General features: G+C 45.4%; 1 protein-coding gene across 2 annotated transcripts in view; it reads left to right on the top strand.

Moving 5' to 3' along the window:
- The first annotated feature begins 10,458 nt into the window (after positions 1–10,458).
- LOC119650434 (la-related protein Larp4B) overlaps positions 10,459–24,184 on the top strand; it is a 90,478-nt gene continuing 76,752 nt past the window's right edge. Inside the window, exon 1 of one of the 2 annotated variants that reach the window (XM_038053253.1) lies at positions 10,459–11,983. In XM_038053253.1, the coding sequence (XP_037909181.1) occupies positions 11,974–11,983 (10 nt within the window). In that variant the 5' untranslated portion in view covers positions 10,459–11,973. The other variant, XM_038053255.1, reaches the window with a different exon arrangement.

Here is a 24,184-nt window from a genome sequence, read left to right as displayed (position 1 = left end):
TTGCAAGTGCAGAGTGCATAGCAGTTCGCTTATGTTTTCAAAGCCGATAACAGCAGGTTTCATTTTTGGCTGACTAAGAAACCAAGCACATGGCTTACTGGATGGCCACTATAATATATGGTGTAGTGCCTCTTCTCCAGGAAACCGGTCCCTCTCCAAGTCATCTCCTGCAACGCGGTTACATCAGCCCCATATTGGGATAGGGTAACGGCTTGCTGCTTGGCAGCTCCTTCTCTGTACAGAGAGCACACGTTCCATGAGAAAATGCGCAAATCGTTATTCCTTTTTCGTTGCCGGGTTTGCCGTTGTAAGATCCATCCATTCCGAGGTTCCTGTTCGTAACAAGTTGTTTTCCGTGTAGAGTTGTCAGTCCTACCTAACCCCCAACCTAGAGGACCAGTTAGTACAATTTATCCCGTTTTTAGGCGCGGGAGACTCACCTTCATCCTTCTCCGTCTGAAGCTTTTCGTTAAAAAAAAAGAGCTCCCAACGGTCACCATGTGAAGGTGGAGATAGGGTTTGGTAGTAGAGTTGTTGGTGTTGGTTCAGCAGGCCTTTCCCAGGTTTTATGCTTCATCGTGGGTACCAATCCACATTTTGCCCTGGGACCTATACTACCCTTTGACCGCCCGAGTATTGTATAAGTTTTGCAAATTAAGTTAGACATTGTATTTTTTTAAAGTAAAGGCAAATGGGGAGACGAGCTCTATTTTCCTTGACAGACCCCAGGCAGACTATTTATTTTAACTAGTTGCTCCGGCGGCCTGGCGGCTGTCAACCTGCCGTCAACGTGGTGAGTTTCGCTAACCTGGTGTGGAGCTCAGGCGAATATCCGCACACTACAGCGCCTCTACATTTGGTATCAAATGAAAGGTTTCGATTAATATTATGTTGGGGAAAAAGTAATCTCGTATTTTGTCGATAGATGGCGACACTTAAACATATCTTGTGTTGTACTTATCACATCGGGTCATACTATACGGTGATTTGAAGACAACAATCTGGGCTACAGATGTCTCTTGACAGTTTTATGATCGCAGGTTTCAGTCTCGAGTTATAGCGCGTCAAAAATGGAGTCCACCAAGGAAGAAATTCATATTTTAGGTTTTTACAACCTGAGAGGTGAAAATGTAATCAAGGCGGCGAAAAAAATTTGTGAAGTTTATGGGTCCGATACTGTAACGATTCGCACAGCACAGCGTTGGTTCTAGCGGTTCCGTTCTGGTGTAGTGGATGTCGAAGATACACCCCGTACTGGTAGGCCAATCGTCGTAGAAACCGATAAAATCGTCGAAATCATCCAAGTAGACCGGCATGTGAGCATTCGCTCGATTGGCCAGGAACTGGGTAAGAACCATAAAACCGTTTGAAACCATTTGCAGAAGATTGGATTCCAAAAAAAGCTGGATGTTTGGGTGCCACACGAGTTGACGGAAAAAAATCTCTTGGACCGAATCGACGCCTGCGATGCACTGCTGAAACGGAACGAATTCGACCCTTTTTGGAAGCGGATGGTGATTGGTGATGAAAAGTGGATCACGTCCGATAATCTCAAGCGAAAAAGATCGTGGTCGAAGCGGGGGGTGCCGGCCCAAACCATCGCCAAGCCCGGATTGACAACCAGGAAGGTTTTGCTGTGTGTTTGGTGAGATTGGAAGGGAGTCGTCCACTATAAGTTGCTCAACTATGTCCAGACCTTCAATTCGGTCCTCTACTGTGAGCAACTCGACCGTTTGAAGCAAGCAATGGACCAGAAGCGGCCAGAATTGGTCAATAGGGATGGTGTTCTGTTCCACCAGGACAACCCTCGACCTCACACATCTTTCATGACCCGCCAGAAGATACGGGAGCTCGGATGGGATGTCCGGACTTGGCACCAAGTGATTACCATCTCTTCCCGTCCATGCAATACTTTTCGCAACAGATCTAAGTTTCGATATTGGATGCAAAGGGGAGGAGTGCTTTCAAGGACCCATTTTCAGAAACTACCCAACCGAAAAATCTGAAAAAATAATGGCGATCCGTACACATGGTATCTAGGCCACAAAATCTTCTACATCTGATGCGTTTAGCTCCCGGTTTGCTGACTTGTTATTAGGAATAAAAAGGATGCTACCTCCAAATTTCAACTCTACTGCAAAATTACTTTTTAATGCGATAATAATTAGGGAAGAACGGTGTCTTTACATTTTGAATTTTTATGATTTTATGAGAGCTATTTGGAGAAATGCAACCCTTTTTTCTTGAAAGCCATGTTGGTTCCGATTGAAAGCAAACACTAGACTTGCCTTCAGTTCTTAACAAATAAAATAATGATTTTCCTGAAGAGGTACCTACATTCTTATATATGTTTTGTATATATTGATATCAAAACTGTTCACCTACGATGTACACTAAGCCGATTAACATTTTTTTTTTCTACAGATCAATCGACTCCAATGGAAATCTCGTCGGACTGAGTTTTCGGCTTTATTTTTCTTGGAAAAGTCGTTCGACTTATGCACTTTTCGATTTCCGTTTTCATTCATATGTAGGAGTCAAATTGAATCTGAAATTATGGTTTTCTTTTCTTTATTGATATCGGTGTCCTTCAGATAATGATTCTGTAAATTGTTCCATATTTTCATACGTCCATCGAAGTGGGTTACTCCTGCTTCCTTATTTTGTTACATGCTAGAATCTCCTATAAAGGAGCTACCAGATATCTACCATACATATTTTTCGGGGTAATTGAACCTATTGTCACGAAATTTGAGGAATTTCGCTTAGTACTTCACGAATGACATTAGGCTTGAATTTGACATTTATGTAGAAATAGGGGTCAATGGATGAAATCTAGTAACAGTGTTAGTGCTCCATTTTCGAACCAACTTTTCTGTGCTAGGGGGGATCTACAGAAACTGAATATGTATCTTTTTTTCCAGAATATATTATTAAATAAACATACAATACGTATGCAATGCTGCAAATATAGAATAGTCCTAAAGAACAAATTCTTAAAATAATGCTTAAAGAATGTAAATATTTAATAATGTCCAAAAAGGAGTTTGGAATTGTATTTCAAGTCATCTGCATACTAAAAACGATGCATTTGGACATTTTTATTTAAATTGGAAAAGGCTTAAAATACATAGCTCCTACATCTGAAATAATCATTCTTACTCCTTACCTGTCTTAATTAGATTTTTTATGGTATTTAAACGTGATATGACTATTCCGACCTTTTTCCATTGGAGCTGACATTTATGAGTAATAAAAGAATTAGGCCTTAATGTTTCGAGCACCGTTTGCACATTAAGTGATCAAGTTCTCAAGATTTATGGTTTTTTTTCACATCCTTAATTTTACAAGTCATGCTAATTTGAAATTAATAATATTCATTTCTTGGTAATACAGTATTAATATAGTGAAATGGACACCTGCGAATGGTCAGTTTTCCCAAAAATAGGATTCAGAGAAGAGGGATTAGAGTCTCTAGCTATTTAGTGGATTGAGGGTTGGAGATACGCCGCTTGAAAGCGTCCCTAATTTGAAGATCGAGACATTTTTCTCCCTCCTCGAAATCATTAAGTATTTATTACCCCGGGACCGGGCTTGTCGTTGGGTCTCCGTGATTCGAGCTCTTTCAATTTACCTCACTCTTGCTTCCGTCAATAACTGGTCCTAAATGTTTATAGCTGCAAATGTAACTACAGGCCTCCTCAGACTTGGATATATTCTCAGGGTATAGGTTTCTCTATATTTCAGCATATAATCTAGGACAATGAAATAACACATGCTTTTGGGACTTCCGGCGTTTTACCATATCTGGGAAATTTAGAGGATCACCCAATTCAAAACTTTACCAGGTTGTTCAATAAGTTTTGCGGTTCGATAAGAAAAACATAATTTTATGGTTTGAATACACTTATTCAGTGTAGTCTCCGTGAACATCAATCCAACCAGATTCCAATTTATGAATTGCGTCCCTGAAGTGGGAACCTGGAAGGGCTGAAAAATATGCTTCCATAGCTGTTATGACCTCATCATTTGATGAAAAACGCTTTCCAGGCATACATTTTTTAAGTCTAGAAACAGATCGAAGTGGTTAAGGGTCGAATCTGGTGAATACGGTGGATGCTCTAAAAATTCGAAGTTGAATTCATGGACTTTAACCATTGTCAAAATGTTCTTGTGACACGGTGCATTGTTCAGATGAAAAGAATTTTTTTCTTCTGCAAACCTTTTTTCACGAATTTTTCCCTTCATCTGGGCTAAAAGGTTACAATAATATTCAGAATTTATTATTTTATCAGTTTGCAAGTAATTCACAAACAAAATTCCTTTCGTATCCCAAAAAACTGATACTAACACTTTCTTGGCCGATTTCAGGACACAAACTCGTTTCAAAGCCAAAGATCTGATCCACTCTTTGCCTCTTGTTTTGATTGAGGATCATGGAGGTCTCACCTATAGTCATGAATCAACCCACAAAATCCACTTTATTCTTTCGAAAACGCTCTAAATGTTGCTGAGAAAATCGCATTCGAATCTGTTTTTGTTCCATTGTTAACGAATGCGGCACCCATTGTGCACACAGCTTTCTGAAACCCAATACTTCAGCCAAAATATTGCTTACACTGCCCAATGAGATGCCTAGGGATTCTACTAAATTTCTTGGCTCCCATTCGGGGGAAGACACTAAGGTCGCACCCACTAAATGAAAACCAACATGCTTACCAACGTGGAAAGTCCTGTGAGTCTGGTCTTCATTTTTCAGTTCCAAAGATGGAGGATGCAACTTTTAAAGGTGAGTACACGACGGGAATGTTCGTGGATATTGAAGGTTGGTTTAATTATTCATCGTTCCAAAAACTTTGTGATGCCGACAGAGCGTCGATTACACTTTATTTAAGTGGATCTATGCTAACGCAGAGATTGTTATCTACTGAACTGGGTGTCGATCGCTATCTAACAGTAGAAATGACGGAAAGCCGCCCCCAGGGAGGTGTACTACCACCACTTCCCTGGAATACTATGCAAACTAAAAATTTGCCAATAGACGCGCAGGAGATCTTGCAACGGTGTGTAGAAATATACAACATGCCGTTGATTTGATTGACAGTTGGTGCCTCAGGTATGGACTTTCAGTTAATTCAAATAAAATCACGCTGGTATTACTTACAAAAAGGGGCAAACTGGATGGACTTTGCCTTTCATGTTCGAGCTGAATAGATCCAGCGTAGGCAAAACTGATGACTTTCGCACTCAAGTCAAAGACTCATTTGAGGAGAATGCCGCAATATGTGCCCAAAAACACGAGATCATACAATGTAAGGATCTCGATGAAGTGACATCGAAAGTAGAAATTTGTACTACTCTGAAGGATCAATTCAAGTTGGAAGACCATACCGAGGAGTCTGTTGTGGTTTACGAAAAGCTTAGAGCGGTACTCAAACGTTGTTGGCGGCCGGAAAAGTTCGGATTGGATGGGTTGTCTGCCGTTTAAGAGAACAAACTTCACTAAAGAGGTCTTTTAAATGCCTCATGTTTGGGCTGCCGAGTGGGGAGAAAGGGCATATTGCCAGGGGACCCCAAATGCCTATTGTGCGAAGTGAAAAAGGGACCGGATAACGGGCATATCGCCGGAAGTACTAAATGTCTGGAATTTAGGAAGGCGCTGACTGCAATGAAAAAATGAGGTATATTCAAATAAACCTCAATCATTGCAGGGTCGCTCAGGAGACGGAAAGTGTTCATCATAAGTGAACCGTATAGAAACCGTCACGGTGGCATATGGGTCACAGATTTGACTGGTGGAGCGGCGATATGGGCTTGCGTCGACGAATAAGTGGTGTATATGTATACAGCTGCTACGCCCTTCGAAGCCTGACACTGTCTGAATTCGAAAAAATGCTTGATAATCTTGTTCTAGACGCAAAGTGACGAAGTCCAAAGATGATTGCTGGTGATTTCAACGCTTGGGTCCTTGAGTGGGGTAGCAGAGAATCAAATGCCGGGGGCGCAGTTTATTAGAAGCTTTTGCGTAGATGGACCTAGTTTTGGCTAACGATGGTGCTGTGGACACTTTTTAGAAAAGGGGGTCAGGTTCATTTGTAGACCTGACCTTTGTCAGCCCTGCGCTGGCGCATGGGTTGGGTTACGTTGACGATACAACGCTGGTTGTTGTCGCAAAGCATCTCAAAGATGCTGAGTTATAGTCAAGCGAGGCAATCAGTGATGTTAAAAGTTGGTTAGAGAATTCTGGTCTGACACTTGCAGAAGAAAAAACAGAAGCGGTCCTCATCACTAAGCGCCATCATCACTTCCAAGCCGATCATGGTGATAGACATTAAGCTCAGCTATAGGCAACACGTGCAGTATGTTTGCGATAAATCATCCACTGCAAGTATAGCGCTAACAAGGATGAACGTGAGAGGGCCACGGCATGCCTCTAGGTTGCTTATAGCCAAGGTGGTGACCTCAATCATGCTCTATGCGACCCCAGTTTGAAGAGAGGCGTTACGGATGTCACTTAACACTAACAAACTGAGGACAGCCCTGAGGGTATGCGCTATCTTCAGGACTGTCTCAGATGATGTAGCATTCGTCATCGAGGAGGAGGAATCTTTTTTTTTTTTGTGCGTACACGGAGGTGGAAAATCTTAGAAAGACACGTCCGCCGCAGCTCCGCCGCCCGAACGGCGGAACTACAACGGACGCGTGTGGGATTCACACCCACTAAAAACCACCCCCGGTCTCTCCAGCCACAGCCCCGCGGGATCACCATTGAGGTATTACTTCGCGGGGTAGGTTTGCTCTTAGGCACTCATCCTTCTCCTACTTGCAGCTTTCCTCCTTCTTTGTTCGTTCAGCAACTCCTCCTGCATTTGGATAATTGCGGAGCCAACCGCAAGCCACTTCTCCTCGGACTCCAGCATCTCAGTAACCAAGCTTTCTGGGGTCCCGCTCCTGCCCAGCACCTGGTTTAAGCTCCTTCTCTCCATCGCAAATCGTGGGCAATGAAACATCACATGCTCTGGATCCTCCGGTATGCCATCGCATCTGGGACAGTTCGGAAAATCATCCAACCCAAAGCGGTGCAGATACTGCCTGTAGCAACCACCGTGTCCCGTGAGGAACTGGGTAATGTGGTAGTTGGTCTCCCCATGTTTTCGCTCAAGCCGCACCCTAATGTTGGGAATGAGCCTGTGCGTCCACCGACCTTTCGCAGACTCGTCCCATCTGCGTTGCCAGAGATCAAGCGACTCTGACCTTACCGCACTTCTACGCTGTGCATGCCCCTCCATATGTCTTGCATTGTACAGGACACTCATTTCTTTGGCCAGAATGTCAACCGGGATCATGCCTGCCACCACCAATACTGCCTCATCTGATGTGGTTCTAAAAGCACTGCAAACCCTCAAAGCCATCCGCCGGTAAACCGAGTTCACCTGCTTCCGTCTCTGAGAGTTTGCAAGCGCCTCTGCCCACACAGGCGACGAGTAGAGCAGGATGGAGCGCACCACTCCGGCTAGCACCAACCTCCGGCAATGTTTCGGCCCACCAATATTTGGCAACATTTTTGCAAGTGCCGTAGTGGCACTGGCTGCCTTTTGGCATGCATACTCTAGGTGCTCCCTAAAACTCAATTTGGTGTCAATTATTACCCCCAGGTATTTGATAGCCGGCTTTGATACGACCGTATGTCCACCGACCTCCACTTTTACAGTGTTATTTTCCTGCGTTTCGTTATTAGGACCGCTTCCGTTTTCGCGTCCGCCAAGGTCAGCCCGGCCTTTTCTAGCCAGGTCTTTACCGCTCTCACTGTTTCTGTTGCGTAAACCTCCACATCTTCTGGGTGTTTTGCTGCAACAACCACAGCTAGGTCATCAGCAAAGCCGACAATCGTAGTCCCCTCTGGGACGGGAAGAGCAAGCACCCCATTATACATGATATTCCACAACAGGGGACCAAGTACCGATCCCTGTGGTACCCCGGCTGTGACAATGTACTCTTTGGGGCCCTCATCCGTCCCGTACCATAGAGTCCTCTCTGAGAGGTAGTTTTCCACCAAATTCGCTAAGTATCCGGGGACACCCATTGTCAGCCAACACCGGTTTAATTCTATTCCAGTTGGCCGAGTTGAATGCGTTTTTGACATCCAACGCCACCACGGCACAGCAGCCGCCAGAAATCAGTGCACCTTTTGCCAGGTTTACCACCATGCCAATTGCGTCCACCGTAGAGTGGGCGCGTCGGAAACCAAACTGGCGTTCCGACAAACCATTGCTGGCTTCGACGATGGGCAGGAGTCTGTTGTAGATGACTCTCTCCATCATCTTCCCCATTGTAGGACGGTACGACGCTGGGTTTCCAGGTGGCTTGCCAGGCTTCGGAAGCAACACCAACTTTTGCTTTTTCCACTGGGCAGGGAATATTCCTTCTTTTAGGCACGCCTCGAAGGTGTTGGCGAAAAGGTCGGGCCTAGTCTTCACTGCCAGTTTCAAAGCTCGGTTGGGGATGCCATCCAACCCTGGGGCCTTGTTGTCACCGAACCTACCACATATTTCCCGCAGCTCCTCCACAGTTACAGGCGGTATTATTTCGTCATTTAGCTGGACAAAAATTTGCCTTCCCCTATTTTCGTGGTGAGGGAACAGAGTGGTAACAATCTGTTTCAGGAGGCGCGGACAGGTCACCTGGGGTGATTTCCGCAGCCTTTTCATCACCACTCTGTAAGCCTCGCCCCAAGGGTTTATGTCGGCATAGTCGCACAGCTGTTTGAAGCAGTTCTTTTTGCTCCTCCGAATGGCTTCCTTTAGGCGGCCACGCAATTGCTTGTGTGCCTCCTCTCGACCGTCGCCACCGGGTTTTCCCCTGAGCCTCTAGCAAAGCCTCCTTGCCCGAAAACATGAGGCTCGCAAACTTGCGATTTCGTTGTTCCACCAGTAGTTGGGTTGCCTACTGGGGAGCAATCGCCTTCTGGGCATAGTAGCATCGCATGCTTCCGTCACCCATCGAGTGATTTGGGTGGCTTTCTCTCCAGCCGTACCATTCAGGGATATGTCGGATTTGAGCAGCGCGGAAAACGTGTCCCCCTCGAAAGCTTTCACTGTCCAGCCAAGCATACCACCCGGCATTCTGCGGGGTGCGCTGGGTGGAGCATAGCAGCTGTAGATGTGGATGCCCTTCACCTTCGCTCTGATGAAGCCGTCCTCCGGGTGCTCCATTATTTCCTGGAAGGCTTGTTCTCCACAAGTCCACAGCGCTGCTTGGCCCGTTTGGTCTTTGACCCAAACGCTACCACCGCGGTTTCGGTATGGTTCACTTAGTATGGCCACATCGATGTTTTTCTCGCGGATGGTTTGCGCGAGTAGATCCTGCGCCGCCCCGCAGTGGTTGAGGTTGATTTGTATCAACCTCATCTGCGATTTGTGCTAAGGGCTCTCCTGTATTCCGGGCACCTGCTGCTGCCCGCAATGTGCCGATGGTCCACACCCTGCTTTCCTTTGCACTGTAGACAATTTGGGTCAGCTCCGCAGTCCTTGCTGATTTGGCCTTCCATTCCGCATCTCCTGCATTGCTTTGACCTGTCATTTGGGTTAGTGCATGACTTCGCAATGTAACCAAAGCCAAGGCATCTAAAGCACCGTTTTACGGAGGAGGAGGAGGAATCTAGAGGAGACTCTAGTAGAGGTGCTGGTACCAGAAAATCTCGTGCCGAAAATGGTAGCACATCAAGAGAATTGGGATGTGGTGAACTCCATCATCGCATCTATCCAAACCAGACTGCGAAAGGCCGAGGAGAGGAGGAGGAAGCCCGGTCACGTACGCCGCGTATAGAAGAAAGGGGACTAAGCTAGGTGTGAGCTGACTCCGCCCCATGATGTAATATCTTAGGGTGGTTCTATGGGGTAGGAAGGGAGTCGGGGGTGATTTCTTTTGAAGACTTCCACCGCCTCAAAAAAAAAAAAAAAATACGAGAGGTTTGGCCCCCAGAAAGCCGCACATTGCACTAGAGGAGAGACAGTTCACCCTCAAGGAGGGATAGCTTGGCCTCAGGGAGCTATATTCCATGTCAGTCTATCCTGGAGTGCACTGCTTGACCCTAGAATATCACATACAATATTAAGTGAATTATTTTTGTGTATTTCCATTTATATTCCTGGTTTAGAAAAATATTTCGATGGATAAGTGCTGTAATTGCTTCACGTCATATAAATTGTGTTCAAACTCACTGAAGAACGTTAATTGATATAGTTAATAGCAATAATTTAAACTATAAAACGGACTTCTGTCAGTAATAATTTAAATTAATTTGGTTCTACATTTCCGTTGGTAGTATGAGTTTCTCCATATATCAAGATAACAGAATTTCTTAGAAAAAATCCTGAGTCTTGTATCATATATAAATATTCCATTTCTCGCGCCATTTTCAAAACAACATTGCCTTTCTCGACAATACCGAACCACTTAACCGAAGTTGTCTGCAATTGACGAGACCAATCATTGTGAATTAGTTCCGAACGACGGCATGTGCCAGTGCGATGTGTGTGCGTTGCGGCCATTTTTAAAGATTTCCCGTGTGTACCGAGAAATTTTTGTGTTCAACCGACGAGTTTTGAGGTTCCACGACGGCCAATTTGTTCGCAGATTGGTAAAAAACGTTGTTTTCGACGCGACTCAATTAAAACATTAACTATTCAAAGCTGCCGAGCTGTGAAGAGTGTTTTTTTTCGCTAGTGTCCCCCCATCTCGACAATTCGGACTTTCGCGAAATCGTGTGTGCTGTACAATCCCGAGACGAGAAACCACGGACTTTCGTGTAGCAAACGAGTTTTCTAAAAAAGCAGAAATAGGTGCGGGGTCTGGTGTTGAGGAGCGTGAAATAGATCGGTTGGCTGGCAAGTGTGCAGAAGTGGAGTGGATTTGGGATTTGGCGAAGGATCAGTGAGTGGCGCTTGTAGCTAGAATTAGCCCGAGGACCTTCAAGTTGACTCGTCTCGTCTGCATTTCGCGAATTTAGTGCTCCGGTGCGGTGCGAGCGAGGAGAAAGATAGCAACCAGGCGGCGGAGTGCAGTTCGTGCGAAGAACGGCGCTGAGGTGGCTGAAGAATGCAGTAGAATCGTCTGGCGATATAAGGCAGGGCGAAAGACAGCTCGCAAAAGCCGTCGGGCCAAGAGACAACGACACGACGTCGAGTGCGGCGGCCGCGACCTTTTTCTTTTGTAATTCGTCGTCGATTTTCCCACAAGAACCGCTCGCAGCGGCCAGTGTGACTTAGCATTTGTTGTCCGCTCTGGGCTGGTGAAGGCGCACCGAACAGGAATACTTTTACTACGCGTGGATTTGTGATCTCGCGACAAAAGTGCACGAGGAAGAGCGAGCGTGCGTGTGCGGGGTGATTTTGAAAGCTGGGATTGTTGCTGGATTTCGGTTTGCTGTGCTCCAGCACCGATAGGACCACTGCCAAGTGTTAAAGCGTGCGGCGTCTGAAAAAGACTTGAACAGGCCCTTCTGGTCGGCCTTCAACCTACTTTCGTGCCGAACGGGTCGCAGTTGGCAGTCGCGCCGCCTGCAATTGGAAAGGAGTTTTGTGGTTTTTCAAAGAAGAATTTGTGTCGTTCCGCAGTTCCCATCTCGTCCTCTGAATCGGCCGTTCCGTTTCGGTCGCGGCTGCAGTGAGAGCGTGTTGGTGGTGCCGAGCCGGACGACTACCAAGTCGGGAATTTTGCATTCGCGAAAGTGAGATACAGCGATAAGCACACACACACAACAGGCGAAGTCGTGCCAGCAAAGTGAAACAGTTTCGGGTAGAAACACACGAGCGCAAAACGTGCGGTAAAGCGACTTGGTCGTGTACACACAGCGGCGAACGCACCAACACAGCCGAACGGAGCACTTGTCCGCTGTCGTCGACGTCGATTGCTGTCATCGGAAAGAACGAGCAAGCGAACAGTTTCCACTTCTCATCGTGTAATTTATGTGGAATGGAATCTGGTAGGTAATTTGCAACTGCATTGGAAAACGTCATTTCCCTGAAATTCTGGCAATCGAAAGTGCTCTGGAACCAGTCTAGTAACGGTTCGCGGTTGATTCGTTTCGGGCGACATTCAGATAGCGATTTCGTTCGGACAGTTCTTACGTCATCAGTTTTTACAGTTCTCTGGATAACTTGGTCCCTGCCGGTCGGCCAGAGCCAGAGTTTCGTTGCATTTTCAGTTTTTAATTTTTTTCCTCATTGACCTTTCTGCTGGGCGCCTGTTATCGCGTTGTCGATAAGTTTCCCTCCCGTCGTGCAGGGGACCGCGAGCGAGGAAGAGCTTCTCGGGGAGCGGTTTAGTTGCAGTGAATTTGGTTTTTTTTTTTATATTTATGACATTTGGAGTTGCGTTCAGCCCCGTTGGATGCGGAATTATTGATAAGGAAAATTGATAGTGACAGGACCGAAGGAAAAAGTGGAGACACTTGTTCGTCTCTTGACATTTTGGCTTCATTTCGAAATTTCCCTCGACGCAAGCTGGTGATCAGCTGTCGGCTGTGCCGGTGGTGCCATACTCAAATTCGCTTTATTTGTTTGTTTGTTGCAAGAGATTGGCCTCGTTTCTGAGCCGAGTGCAGTTTTGAGTGCCAATTATTTGAACAGAATTTAATAGAAACCAGTCGTACGGCATTTCAAGCAATTTGACGATTTCTAGCAAGATACTATGAATCCAATGAAGGTAAGAGTCGAAGTAGAAATTTGAAGCATGTCGCTTGGCAGTTTTCGGCTTTTTGTTTGAATATTTGTTGGAATTGTGGTTTAATGTCATTCGTGGATACCGATAAAAGGCTGGAAAATGTTGTTTTATGTAGTTTTGATACTTTGAGAGTGATAATGCGGGGCAGATTGCGTTTCCCCGCGATTTTGATTTCGGTAAATTTAGTGGTTTTCCTGCGGAAAGAAATGATGGTCGTTTAACTGAATTTCAACTACTTAATCTTTGATTTCTCTAAAATAAAGCAGTAAATTTTCGGCTTAAGTGGGACAGTCTTCATTCAGAGTTATCTGCAGAAATTAGGATTTCAATCTACGAAAAAGGAGACACTTGGAGGCTGAGACAAGTTTAATTTATCTTCAAAATTATCTGTTGATTCTGATCTGAATATTTCAATCAGAACTGTATCAAATACTTTTAAATTTACTCCAGAAATCAAGTCTCAAAGTAACAAAAACTGCTTTGACTTGTCTACATTATTAGCAGAACTGCATATAACAAATTTCAACGGAATATTATGAGTTTTGCTTCTTCGGGAGATTTTCCTTATCGGAGTGGGATTTGGCTGACATTCAGCCTACCCTTGCAGTTCCTAAATTCTTGTGATTGTTCTAAAGAAATCTAATGTCACAGCAAATATTGGGGATTGATCCTTATCTGCCATTTCATTATCCAAACGCGTATTTGACGTTTTTACTCAAAGTTGTGAATGTCAGGAACCCAGAGCTTTCTCGCTTTTGCGGTGTCAATAATGCTTGAGCGTGTTTCTTGCAATCCTACAAATAAAATTTAAATGCTGATCATCAATCGAAAGTAATTAAGGTAATGCTCCCAGTGCGTTGACCAGGCCTGGCTCAGGCAGTCAAGACAGCATGAGACACTTCGCTGATAACGAGAAGGAAAGGTGTCAGGAGTCCAATGCAACTTTAAAAAATATTTATTTACATATCATCATCAACGGCGCAACAACCGGTATCCGGTCTAGGCTTACCTTAATCAGGAACCCCAAACACTCCGGTTTTGCTCCGAGGTCCGTCAATTCGATATCCCTAACCTGACCTACGTCATCGCTCCAAGGCAGGGTCTGCCTTGGCTTCCTGCCATCGTACCGTCTCATGCATTGTCTACCTCGTCTTTTTCTACCATAGATATTGCCCTTACAGACTTTTCGGGCTGGATCATCCTCATCCATACAACCAGACAATTGTGGTATCGACCATAGATTTCGTTCTTGCTAAGAACCCAAGTCTCCGAGGAATACATAAGGGCTGGCAAGATCATAGTCTTGTACAGTAAGAACTTTCACCCTAGGCGTCTTAAACTTGATGAAAAGATGGTGCAACTGACGTCCATATTCAAACAGTTCAGAAAATCTGATCTGTTGCTGATTTGCCAGGAGTGAAGCCTCTTCGATATGGGCCAATGCTATTCTGGGCATATGGTTCTATCCAACCTAGCAAGATAGCATAGAATATCTTATAGATGGTACTCAGCAGCGTGATACCTCTATAATTGCTGCACTGCGTGATATTTCCCTTCTTATGTATGGGACAGATAATGCCTCGTTGCCAGTCGTCAAGCATTAATTCGTTGTCCTACACCTTGGGCCTGAGTTGATGCCACTAACCGGTGGTGTAATTGGTTGCCTCCATATTTAACCAATCCGGCTGTAATTCCATCGGCTCCTGGAAACTTATGACTTAAAAGTCGATAAATTGTCCATCGTCTTCAGTTGGCGGGACCTCCAACTCGCCGATGTTCTGGTTGTTCAGTAGCTCATCAAAGTACTCAACCCATCGCTCCAATATGCTCAATCTGTCGGAAATCAGATTTCCCTCTTTGTCTCGGCAGAATGAACATCGAGGTGTGTAAAGCTTCATCCTGCTAACTTGTTGGTAAAACTTGCGCGCCTGGGTGCGATTGCTCTCCGTACTTTTCGAGTTCACAGATCTGTTGGTTTCTCCGCTCGACGGAGTTGCGCGTGCCCGCGTTCTTTGAGAATCCGACATTACGCGGTATGCAGCATTCTTCTGTTCCGTTGCTAGTTTAAATCCATCGTCAAACCAGCCGTTCCGACTGGGGCCAAGTATGTTTGTGGCTGTATCAATGATAACGTTCTTCAGGTGGTTGTGAAAATCATTTGTGGATGCTTCATCTCCAGGATCTCTGTTAACTGCGGTTATTGCGGCATCAATTTTGCCCTTATAAGGAGGAGGGAGGGCTTTCAAATGCCCAACCAGCTTATCAAGCCACCGAAGTCTCGACCGGCCTATCGGTCGTTTACCATCGACTTCGATGTTCAGACCAATCTTGGCGAGTGGATTCTCGTTAGCGCAAATTACGTGACTACACCATCGGAGATGTCTTTGCCGCAATTTTTTGCAATCCCCAATTTGATCGCGGATATCCTCATTTCGGATGTGATGAAAACGTGTCACACTAGTCCAACGCAACATCTTCGTCTCCATTACTGCAAGACGCCGTTCATTGACTTTTATAGTCGGCTAACACTCAAATTAATTCTAGATTTGAGACGTTCATTGAAACGTCGATCACAAAGAACATCACTTGTGGAACGCCACTTCATCCTGATTGCGTTAATGCGTGACCAATTTCATAACGCAGTTCTCCATTGGCTGGTAGCATTCACCCGAGAAATTTAAATCGTTCAGTTCTGGGCAGGTCACTGCCGCTGACAGTGATTGTGCCTGTTCCATTGGGATCGGTCGTCAATAACTTAGCTTTATTCAGATTCAATCTGAGACTGTGTTGTATGAGGCGATCATTCCATTTTAGGAGAAGTTGCGATCAGTTTTGCTATTAGACGCTAGAACAACATCATCAGCATAAAGCAGAACACCAACAGAGACACGAAGCGGTTTTGATACACCTGCCAGACTTCGAACTTTACTTTTCGGATCGTGGTAGAGCAATTGATCCAAGCGCATCCACTAAGTATAAAGCATATCAGATGATTTCATCTGGCACACGGTCAAACGCTTTCTCTAGATCCAGACATGCAATGTAAAGAGGGCGATGCTTCTCACGGTGTTTCTCCATGAGTAACCGCGCAGCATGTATTGCGCCAGTAGTTTCGAAGTTTTTGACAAATCCGACTTGAATCACGGTTATTTCAACGATTTCGCGAATACGGTTGTCAAGAATGCGTTCAAAAATCTTCATGACATGGGAAAGTAACCGTATCGGACAATAATTTGAACATTCTGCTGGACCTTCCTTTTTCCATATTGGAACTGTGGTGTCAAGAAAGCCAGTCAGATGGTGTTCTATCTTCCTGAATAACCTTATTAAGAAATTCACTGAGCTATGGTGTTGGGTCCCAGTTCTTTGCTTTCCAGAGCTCAGAGGCGACATCGTCAGGTCGTGTTGCTTTCCCCGATTTCATTCGTTTTATTGCTTCCTCGATTTCCGTTGCGCTGACAGCTAAGTCCTTGAGGGTTTTACGTGAGTACCTGTCTGGAAGACTTAATCCCACGGTCTTTTTAGGAAACGGATTGATTTTGTGACCACTATCAAAGCCCCGCTGTGACAAGCAACAATGGTACCAGTCTATACCAAGCGCATGGCTTAGCATTCATACTGGTGGAAGCAAGACCTACCTAAATCTCTACCGAACTAAGGAGTACGGCACCCGTGTTGAAACGCAACACCACGTCGAAGCCCGAAGGTCTCTTCTCGCTTGACCACCATGAAACTCCCACTAGGGGGGCCAACCGCAAATAACCGAGCTGTACTCACATATAACGGGAGTTCACCCGAAGTATGAGAGTCCATGAGCTATCCCGGTTCCCATGGTACCAGTATACCCCTGGTAAGGTTTCTTGGCCAATTACCACTGCAGATGAGTCCCCGTGCAGACTCGGGTCTGATCGCCCTGATTAGGCCTTTGGAGCATTCGCATCACGGCCGGCAAACCAAAGTGAGTACAGCGTCTCCCGGTGCCACCACTATGGCGGTTCTCCTCGGCCACTTGGTTTTGGTTTGGCCGACAGGGTTGCCGCCCCGTCTTCCACCGCCACTTCTGAGCACCAGTTGCGCTGACAAGTGGAACTGCTCCAAATGAATGACTTTATCGCTAAGATTATTTTCCTATGAATTTCAGGATGGCAAAGCCAGGGAAGTGGTTGAGACCAATAAGGTGATGATGGTTTGGTTATCGAATACAGATAGAGTGTGGATTACCAAAGTGAAGAGTCGAATGTAATCGATTCCAAACACAACACAGGAGTTACTTACTACTAAATAAAGGAGGTGTACATTTTTGTACTATTATAACACATCGTTCAATAAGTCCCGGGACTAACTATGAAAACAACATTTTATCGGCAAAAGTCTTTATTATTCATCAACATAATCTCCTTCAAGGGTTATACAATCATTCCAACGCTTCTCTAACTTTTCAATGCCATGTTTGTAGAACGATTTGTCTTTTGACTCAAAATGAGCCTCAGTAGCAGCGATCACCTCCTCATTTGAGCTAAATCTTTTTCCCTGGAGCATTTTTTTGAGATCCGTAAAGAGCCAGCAGTCGCTGGGGGCCAGATCCGGCAAGTACGGAGGATGAGGAAGCAGTTGGAAGCCTAATTCGTTGAATTTGGTCATCGTTTTGATTGACTTGTGGCACGCTGCGTTGTCTTGATGAAAGATGACTTTCTTCTTCTTCATGTGTGGGCGTTTTTTCGCTATTTCGGCCTTCAAACGATCCAATAACACCATGTAGTAGCCGCTATTGATGGTTTTTCCTTTTTCGAGGTAGTCAATGAAAATTATACCATTCGCATCCCAGAATACGGACGCCGTCACTTTGCCGGCCGACTGTTGTGTTTTTGGACTCTTCGGGCGGCTTTGACCGGTCGTACGCCATTCAGCTGACTTGACTCCGGAGTGAAATGGTGAATCCATGTTTCGTCCACTGTCACATATCGTCTCAAAAAATCCTGTTTATTGCGAGTGAACAGTGCCAAACAGCTCTCCGAATCATTGATACGTTGTTGCTTTTGTTCCATTGTGAGCAAACGTGGCAGCCATTTGGAAAAAACCTTTTTCATAGCCAATTTTTGCTGCAAAATAGTAAATGCACTACCAGTTGATATGTTCACCATCTTAGCTATCTCGCGCACTTTCATTTTGCGGTCACCCATCACGATTTTCAATACTTGCTTGGTGTTTTCGGGAGTTACTCCCTCATTTGGCCGACCCGAACGTTCCGCATCATTTGTATCAGCAGGACCGCGTTTCACGTCGAAAACCACCGACAAATGGTTGTTTTCGACGGGGTAGAGTCCGGATAACGTTTTTCAACCAATTCATGAGCTTGAACAGGGTTTTTTCCCCATTAGAAAACAATGTTTTATCAACACATGAAACTCGTTTTGGTCCATTTTTTCACGATTGCAAAGGTAGCGTCAGTTTAACCACTATAGCTTTCTTGGTTATGTTTTGAATTACATTAAATTATGACACATCTTGTCTGAAGGTTGGTACTTCTGAACCTTGGTATATAAATGTCATTATTAGCGCCATTTCTACGCTAGTCCCGGGACTTATTGAACGATGTGTTAGGCAGGTGAAGATTAGTACTTGTCAGAGCATGTCTTAGCTTTGGGATCGGTTGCAAAGGGTTGGAATGAGGAGGGAGTCAGGAGGTATACATAGTATAGCCGTAAGTTCTGTCAGTCAAATAAATCTTTATTTCTCACGAAGTAATAAACCATGCATCGATCGCTTCACGTACGGTATGAAACGGCATTTCTCGAGCTGCACGCACGATGCTGACCTCCAAACTCTCCAAATCGGTGTAAGTTCGATCGCTTAGACGCATGGATATTCTACTTCGACATTGAAGTTGATGATTAAGTGGGTTTAACCCATGATTTTGAATATGGTTCCATCACCAGGGCCAAACCTTTTATTTCTTGTCGTTGAAGCAGCAGTTTCGATTCGTCTAGTATTATTCGGGCAAATCAACGGCCAATGGTGTAGACAATTCTTGAAGGGTTTGACATGAGTCTTTACTTCTCTACTTCAGTTCCCTCAAACTTTTCGGTTGCCCGGGTCAGACAAACTTACAACTTTTAAAATGTGCAACCCCTTCCTACTCTTCAGCTGGTGCATGATTTCGCGGTGCATATACTGCTGTAGATAACAACATCTCGTCTGATCAAAGCGCTTCGGGTTTACATTTTCCAATGACTACGTCATTGCATGTCATAACATGGACCACAATAGTGGAAAGTTTGGTCGAAACCTTGTGATAATTAACAAAGTGCTTGTAAGTCCAATTTGTTGTTTTTGCGTACATTTTTTGCATCCTAAGGCGTCATAGTAGAATGTCAGTGTCAAGTTAAAGTGAATAACCTGAAATATAAAGATTTTCTCATATATTTTATCATATTTAAAATTATTCACCGCTCCCATGCTGCATGAGCTGCGGGTAATATCACTTCTGATCTTTTCTTTCACTTAGATCATGTACAACTTTCTAGCCGGCATATTAAAGACAATAACGTTGAAAGGTTTCGCATATGCTGAAAATGGCTCAGAATTCAGAGCTCATATTTAATTCATGAATCCAGAGTATATTGACGCTTGGATTCAAGCTAAAACAGGCACACATAGCTGATCTGCCCTTGAAAATATTTTCACTGTGATCATTCATATTTCGGAGATAAGACTGGCGCGCTATTGTTACATTAATAAAAAAACATTGAGATTCGAATATATTTTCTTAGAAAAGATCAAGTAAGTTCGCAAGTGTAATGTGGTATAGATAAGTCTCCGCATCCCTAACATAGATTTTTGACGGTCATGTTGTTGAGAGGCCTCAAGTAGGGGACTAGATTAGATTGTCACGTTGTTGCAGTCCTAATTGTAAAGACAATTCTGAATCATAGTTTCATTCATAATCGCAACAATAAACTTAAAGAGGGCTATATGGATGTCCTATTACCCAACAGGTAGTTCCAGGCGGTCTTATCTTTAAGTTATTCTAAAATTTCCGCTATTACAAAAGAAACTATTTCATCTAAAGATACACTTCATGACTATCTAATAAATAACTTTGCCCCAAAGGATAAGGCTATGTTGAAAATTAATTTCTTGTCAAATAAGTATTTGTTCTGAGGTTATCTTACGCCAACAAGAAAGTCATTCGTGGTGCGCTTCTGTACACACTGTAATCTGCAATCAAAGTACATCAAGTAATCAGATGCGATGAGTCATTCGCATGGTGATAGTTCTGGAATTGTCTAAGCGTCAACGAGTAAACAAACAAAATTGAGTTATTGGATTGGTGATTCCCCGTTCTTGCTGTTGGGGCTTTGTGTGGGACCAGATATTGCAGCGCGACAGCTTTACATATGTGAGTTCATATCACTCTGAAGATTCTTTATAATGGTTTGCTGTTGCAGATTTGGGTATGATTTTTTTCAGAATAAATATTCGAAATGTTACTTATCATTTGACTTTGCTTCGCTAAGCAGGTTTTCTGTTTATCGTTTTTAACTGAAATCGTGGCTTTAAAAGTGGCATTTCGCCATTGGACATATTAAAAACTCATCATATATTGTAGGCGTAACTTCTCAAGCGTCCAACTTTTTTTGTTGGATGCGACAGCTTGCAGTCTACATTGCAAACTGGCTTGACCCGCGACTATAAACCACTGTGCATTTGCAGTTTTTTATCGGTTCTCGTGAAGAGATATTCAGGAACTTCAACAGTTGTTATTCTCTGATATGGTCCCTAATCGTATCAGTAAAGGGGCCGCGCCATCAACAAGCACTTTTCTGTTGTGTTCTGGCTACAGGCTCATCCTATTTTTGATTGCTATTCATTTCTGCCATGTGGCTGTTATAGGGGTTTTATGCCTTAATGAATTGGGTTTTTCCTTCATATTTATTTCATATACACATCTGGAGTATCCACGTCACTACCAGATATTCATATTCTTGAATCTTCTGAAATATGTAAATGGTGTTTCCTTTACAGATTGGTACTCGCAACGTCATGAGTCCTATCTAAGAACTCCCAAATACTAGTTCAAATTAAGCTGGCATTTCGAGGTTTCCGGAAAGTCCACGGCTACTGCCTCATTTACCGCCATCCAGTCTTCCTCCGACTTCAACATCTCTTCCACCAAGTTGGAGGGCTCGATGTTCGACTCTAAGATGCTGTTCAACCTCCAAACGTGCTCCGATCCTCGAGTGTACCACCGCATTTAGGACAGTTGGGAGACTCGTCCAACTCGAAGCGATGCAAGTACTTCCTATAGCCACCGTGTCCCGTAAGGAACTGTGCCAGGTGGTAATTCAATTCTCCGTGCTTTCGGTTGACCCATTTCTCGATACACGGGATCAATGTATGGGTCCACCTGGCCTTGTCGGAGTTATCCCATCGTTGTTGCCACTTGCCACACAACTCTCTCCTGATGGCTTTTCGGAAATCCGCATTCACCTCGGCTGGATTTGCCTTCCGTTTTTCGTAGAGCCAGAGTGCCTCGCTCGCTAGAAGATCTATAGGGATCATTCCTGCGATAACACACTGCCTCTGTCGACGCCGTCCTAAATGCACTGCACACCCTTAGAACAATTGGCCGGTATGCCGTAACTCTCGCTGAGCCGAGCCAAGTAGCTAGGAACACTCAGTTTGGCCAAAGCGCCCTTAATCCAGCCCCAGTTGGCTGAGTTAAAAGCATTTTTGACGTACAGTGTCACCAGAGCACAGCATTTGCCCATGGCCATTGCATTTCGAGCCAATTCCACGACCTTTGCTACTGCAACGACCGTAGAACGGGCTCGCCGAAACCCATATTGCCGCTCTGAAAGACCGCCCGCAAGCTCGATGAACGGGAGCAGCCTATTGTATATCACCCTCTCCAACATCTTCCCCATGGTGTCTAAGAGACAAATAGGGCGATATGAAGAGGGCACGCCGGGTGGTTTTCGGGGCTTCGGTAGCAAGACCAGCTTCTGCCTCTTCCACTGGGCGGGAAACACTCCTTCCGCCATGCACGATTCGAATGTGCTTGCGAACCACCTTCGTCTGGCCTTGACCGCCACCTTCAGAGCTCTGTTCGGAATTCCGTCCAATCCGGAGCCTTGCTGTCCCCAATACGTCTGCAGATTTCCTAAAGTTCCTCTTCGGTAACATCAGGAATCGAGAAGACGTCCTGCTGAGCTGCCAGTTGGAGTTCTCTTTCGTCCTGCCCCTGCTGCGGGTAAAGAGTTGTAATTATTTGCAACAAGAGCCGTGGGCATGTCACCTGAAGTGATTTTCGCCCGCGGATCTTCTTCATCACAACGTGGTAGGCTGTACCCCACGGATTGGCCTTCTTAAGGTTGCTTCGCAGATCCCTGTATTCCTCCTCACGCTCCTGGTGCTCCGGTCTTCCCCTTGTCCTGTGGGAAAGTCTCCTCGCTCGGAGACAAGAGGATCTCAAGGCAGCGATCTCCGTGTTCCACCAGCAGTTTGGCCTCTTGCCGTGGTGCAAACGTCGTCGTGGCATCGTAGCGTCGCATGCTTCGGTTACACGCTGAGACAGCTGTGTGACCCTTTCCACCGCTGTTCCATCCGGATCATGGGCTCCCTCCAATGCGGCCAGAAATGTCTCCTCGTCGAAAACTCCGATAGACCAGCCAACCGCCTTAGCCTTTCCACCTCCAGAACGTCGTTGACTGTTTCCCCGGTTCCCAATGCGGAGGAAGATGGCCTGGTGGTCACTGTGGGTGTAGTGCTCACTCACTTGCCAAGCCATCTCCCTCACCAGTGAAGTGCTAACAAATGTCAGGTCAACGATCGAACCTGACCCTCTTCCTCGAAAGGTGGGCACGCATCCAACGTTGGCCAGCACGATGTCCAGCTCTGCAAATGACTCCAACAGAATTTGACCTCTGGTGTTCGTCGATCGGCTTCCCCACTACAGAGCCCACGCGTTGAAATCGCCCGCAATGATTTTAGGGCTGCGGTCTCTAGCGTCCAACACCAGACTGTCTAACATCTCCTCATATTGTGCTAAGGTTCCACTAGGAGGAGCATAGCAGCTGTAAATATGGACACCGTTGACCTTCGTCCTTATAAAACCGGCTGCCGGGGGGCCATGACTTCCTGAATGGCCTGTCTTCCGCACGCCCAGATTGGGGTGTTGCCAGACGCATCCACCGCCCAAGTCGCACCGCCGTAGTTTCTGTACGACTCGCAAATAACCGCGACATCGACATTCGACTCTCGAATGGTTTGCGAGAGCAGGTCCTGAGCTGCCTCACAGTGATTGAGATTGATTTGTATCAATCTCATTTGCCTGTGCGGTTCAGCTCCCTCCTATATACCGGACATCTGCTGCTTCCCGCAATATGCCGGCCGTGGAACTCCGGTGCAATCTTTGATGAGGTGGCCCTCTTCCCCACACTTCCTGCAACTCCTCGACCTATCATGCTGGCTAGTGCATGCCGCCGCAAAATGGCCGAAATCGAGGCATCTGAAGCATCTCTTCAGAGATATTTGCTCCCTGAGCCTGCACACGACCCAATCTACTCTTACCTTGCCCGCGGTAATTAACTTAATAGCTGCTTCCGCCGGCAAACTAATAATAGCGGTCTGTGTGCCACCATATGCCTTCTTCATCCTTTTTATGGCACTCTGGTCTATATCGCCAAGGTTGAACTGCTGCTTTAGCGCAGCACAGATGTCCTCCCGTGAGGTGACTTCATCTAGGTCCTTGCATTCAACCACTATCTCCTATTTCCGAGCTCTTACCTCAGCTTCCTCTCCAAGTACACTTTACACTTTCCCGACTACTCTTGAGTTGCGTCCCACCATTTGAATTGCTGCAGCTCGTTCTCCTGCTGTTCAGGTTCGCATCATCTCAACTCTCGTCCAAATCCCCGCTGGTGCTTTCCCTTTCAGATGCCGCCTCACAGACCTGCATGACCCACATGCCAGTGGACCGTGGTATCCTCAATTTCAATTTTTTTTTTGGCCTGACAACCGGGATTTCCCGATTGTGTGCAGGGAAGATTGAAAATAGTCATGTCCGCTGGGTGATGATGAAAGATGATTTCCTTAAATCACGGCCACATGTCTTCGATGAGATGCGCGGCCCATGTATCTCTCAATTCGCTTTGCCAGGATTGGTGCCATACGATATTTTTTATTTGCCTCCCCTTTTCTGCAACATCGAGAGTGTTATCACCAGTGTTGCTGGTTCTGAGTCGGTACGATAAGCTTCGTAAAACTTCTCGTAATTGTATTTGCGTTAGGGGTTTGCGCTCCATACTTCAGAACCATAAAAAAGTTGCGAATCTGCTCGAAGAAGCTCATCTTCGCATCTAGGTATTTCATTGCCAGCTTTGATCAGACTATGAAGCTATCAATTTGAATAAAGAGGAATGTGGGAATTCTCTTTTTGGTCAGATGGACCACTTGGGTA

The sequence above is a fragment of the Hermetia illucens genome, chromosome 2 (genome assembly GCF_905115235.1).
Source record: "Hermetia illucens chromosome 2, iHerIll2.2.curated.20191125, whole genome shotgun sequence".
NCBI lineage: Eukaryota > Metazoa > Arthropoda > Insecta > Diptera > Stratiomyidae > Hermetia > Hermetia illucens.
The sequence above is the reverse complement of the archived record's forward strand: the minus strand, read 5'-3'. Positions and strand labels throughout refer to the sequence as shown.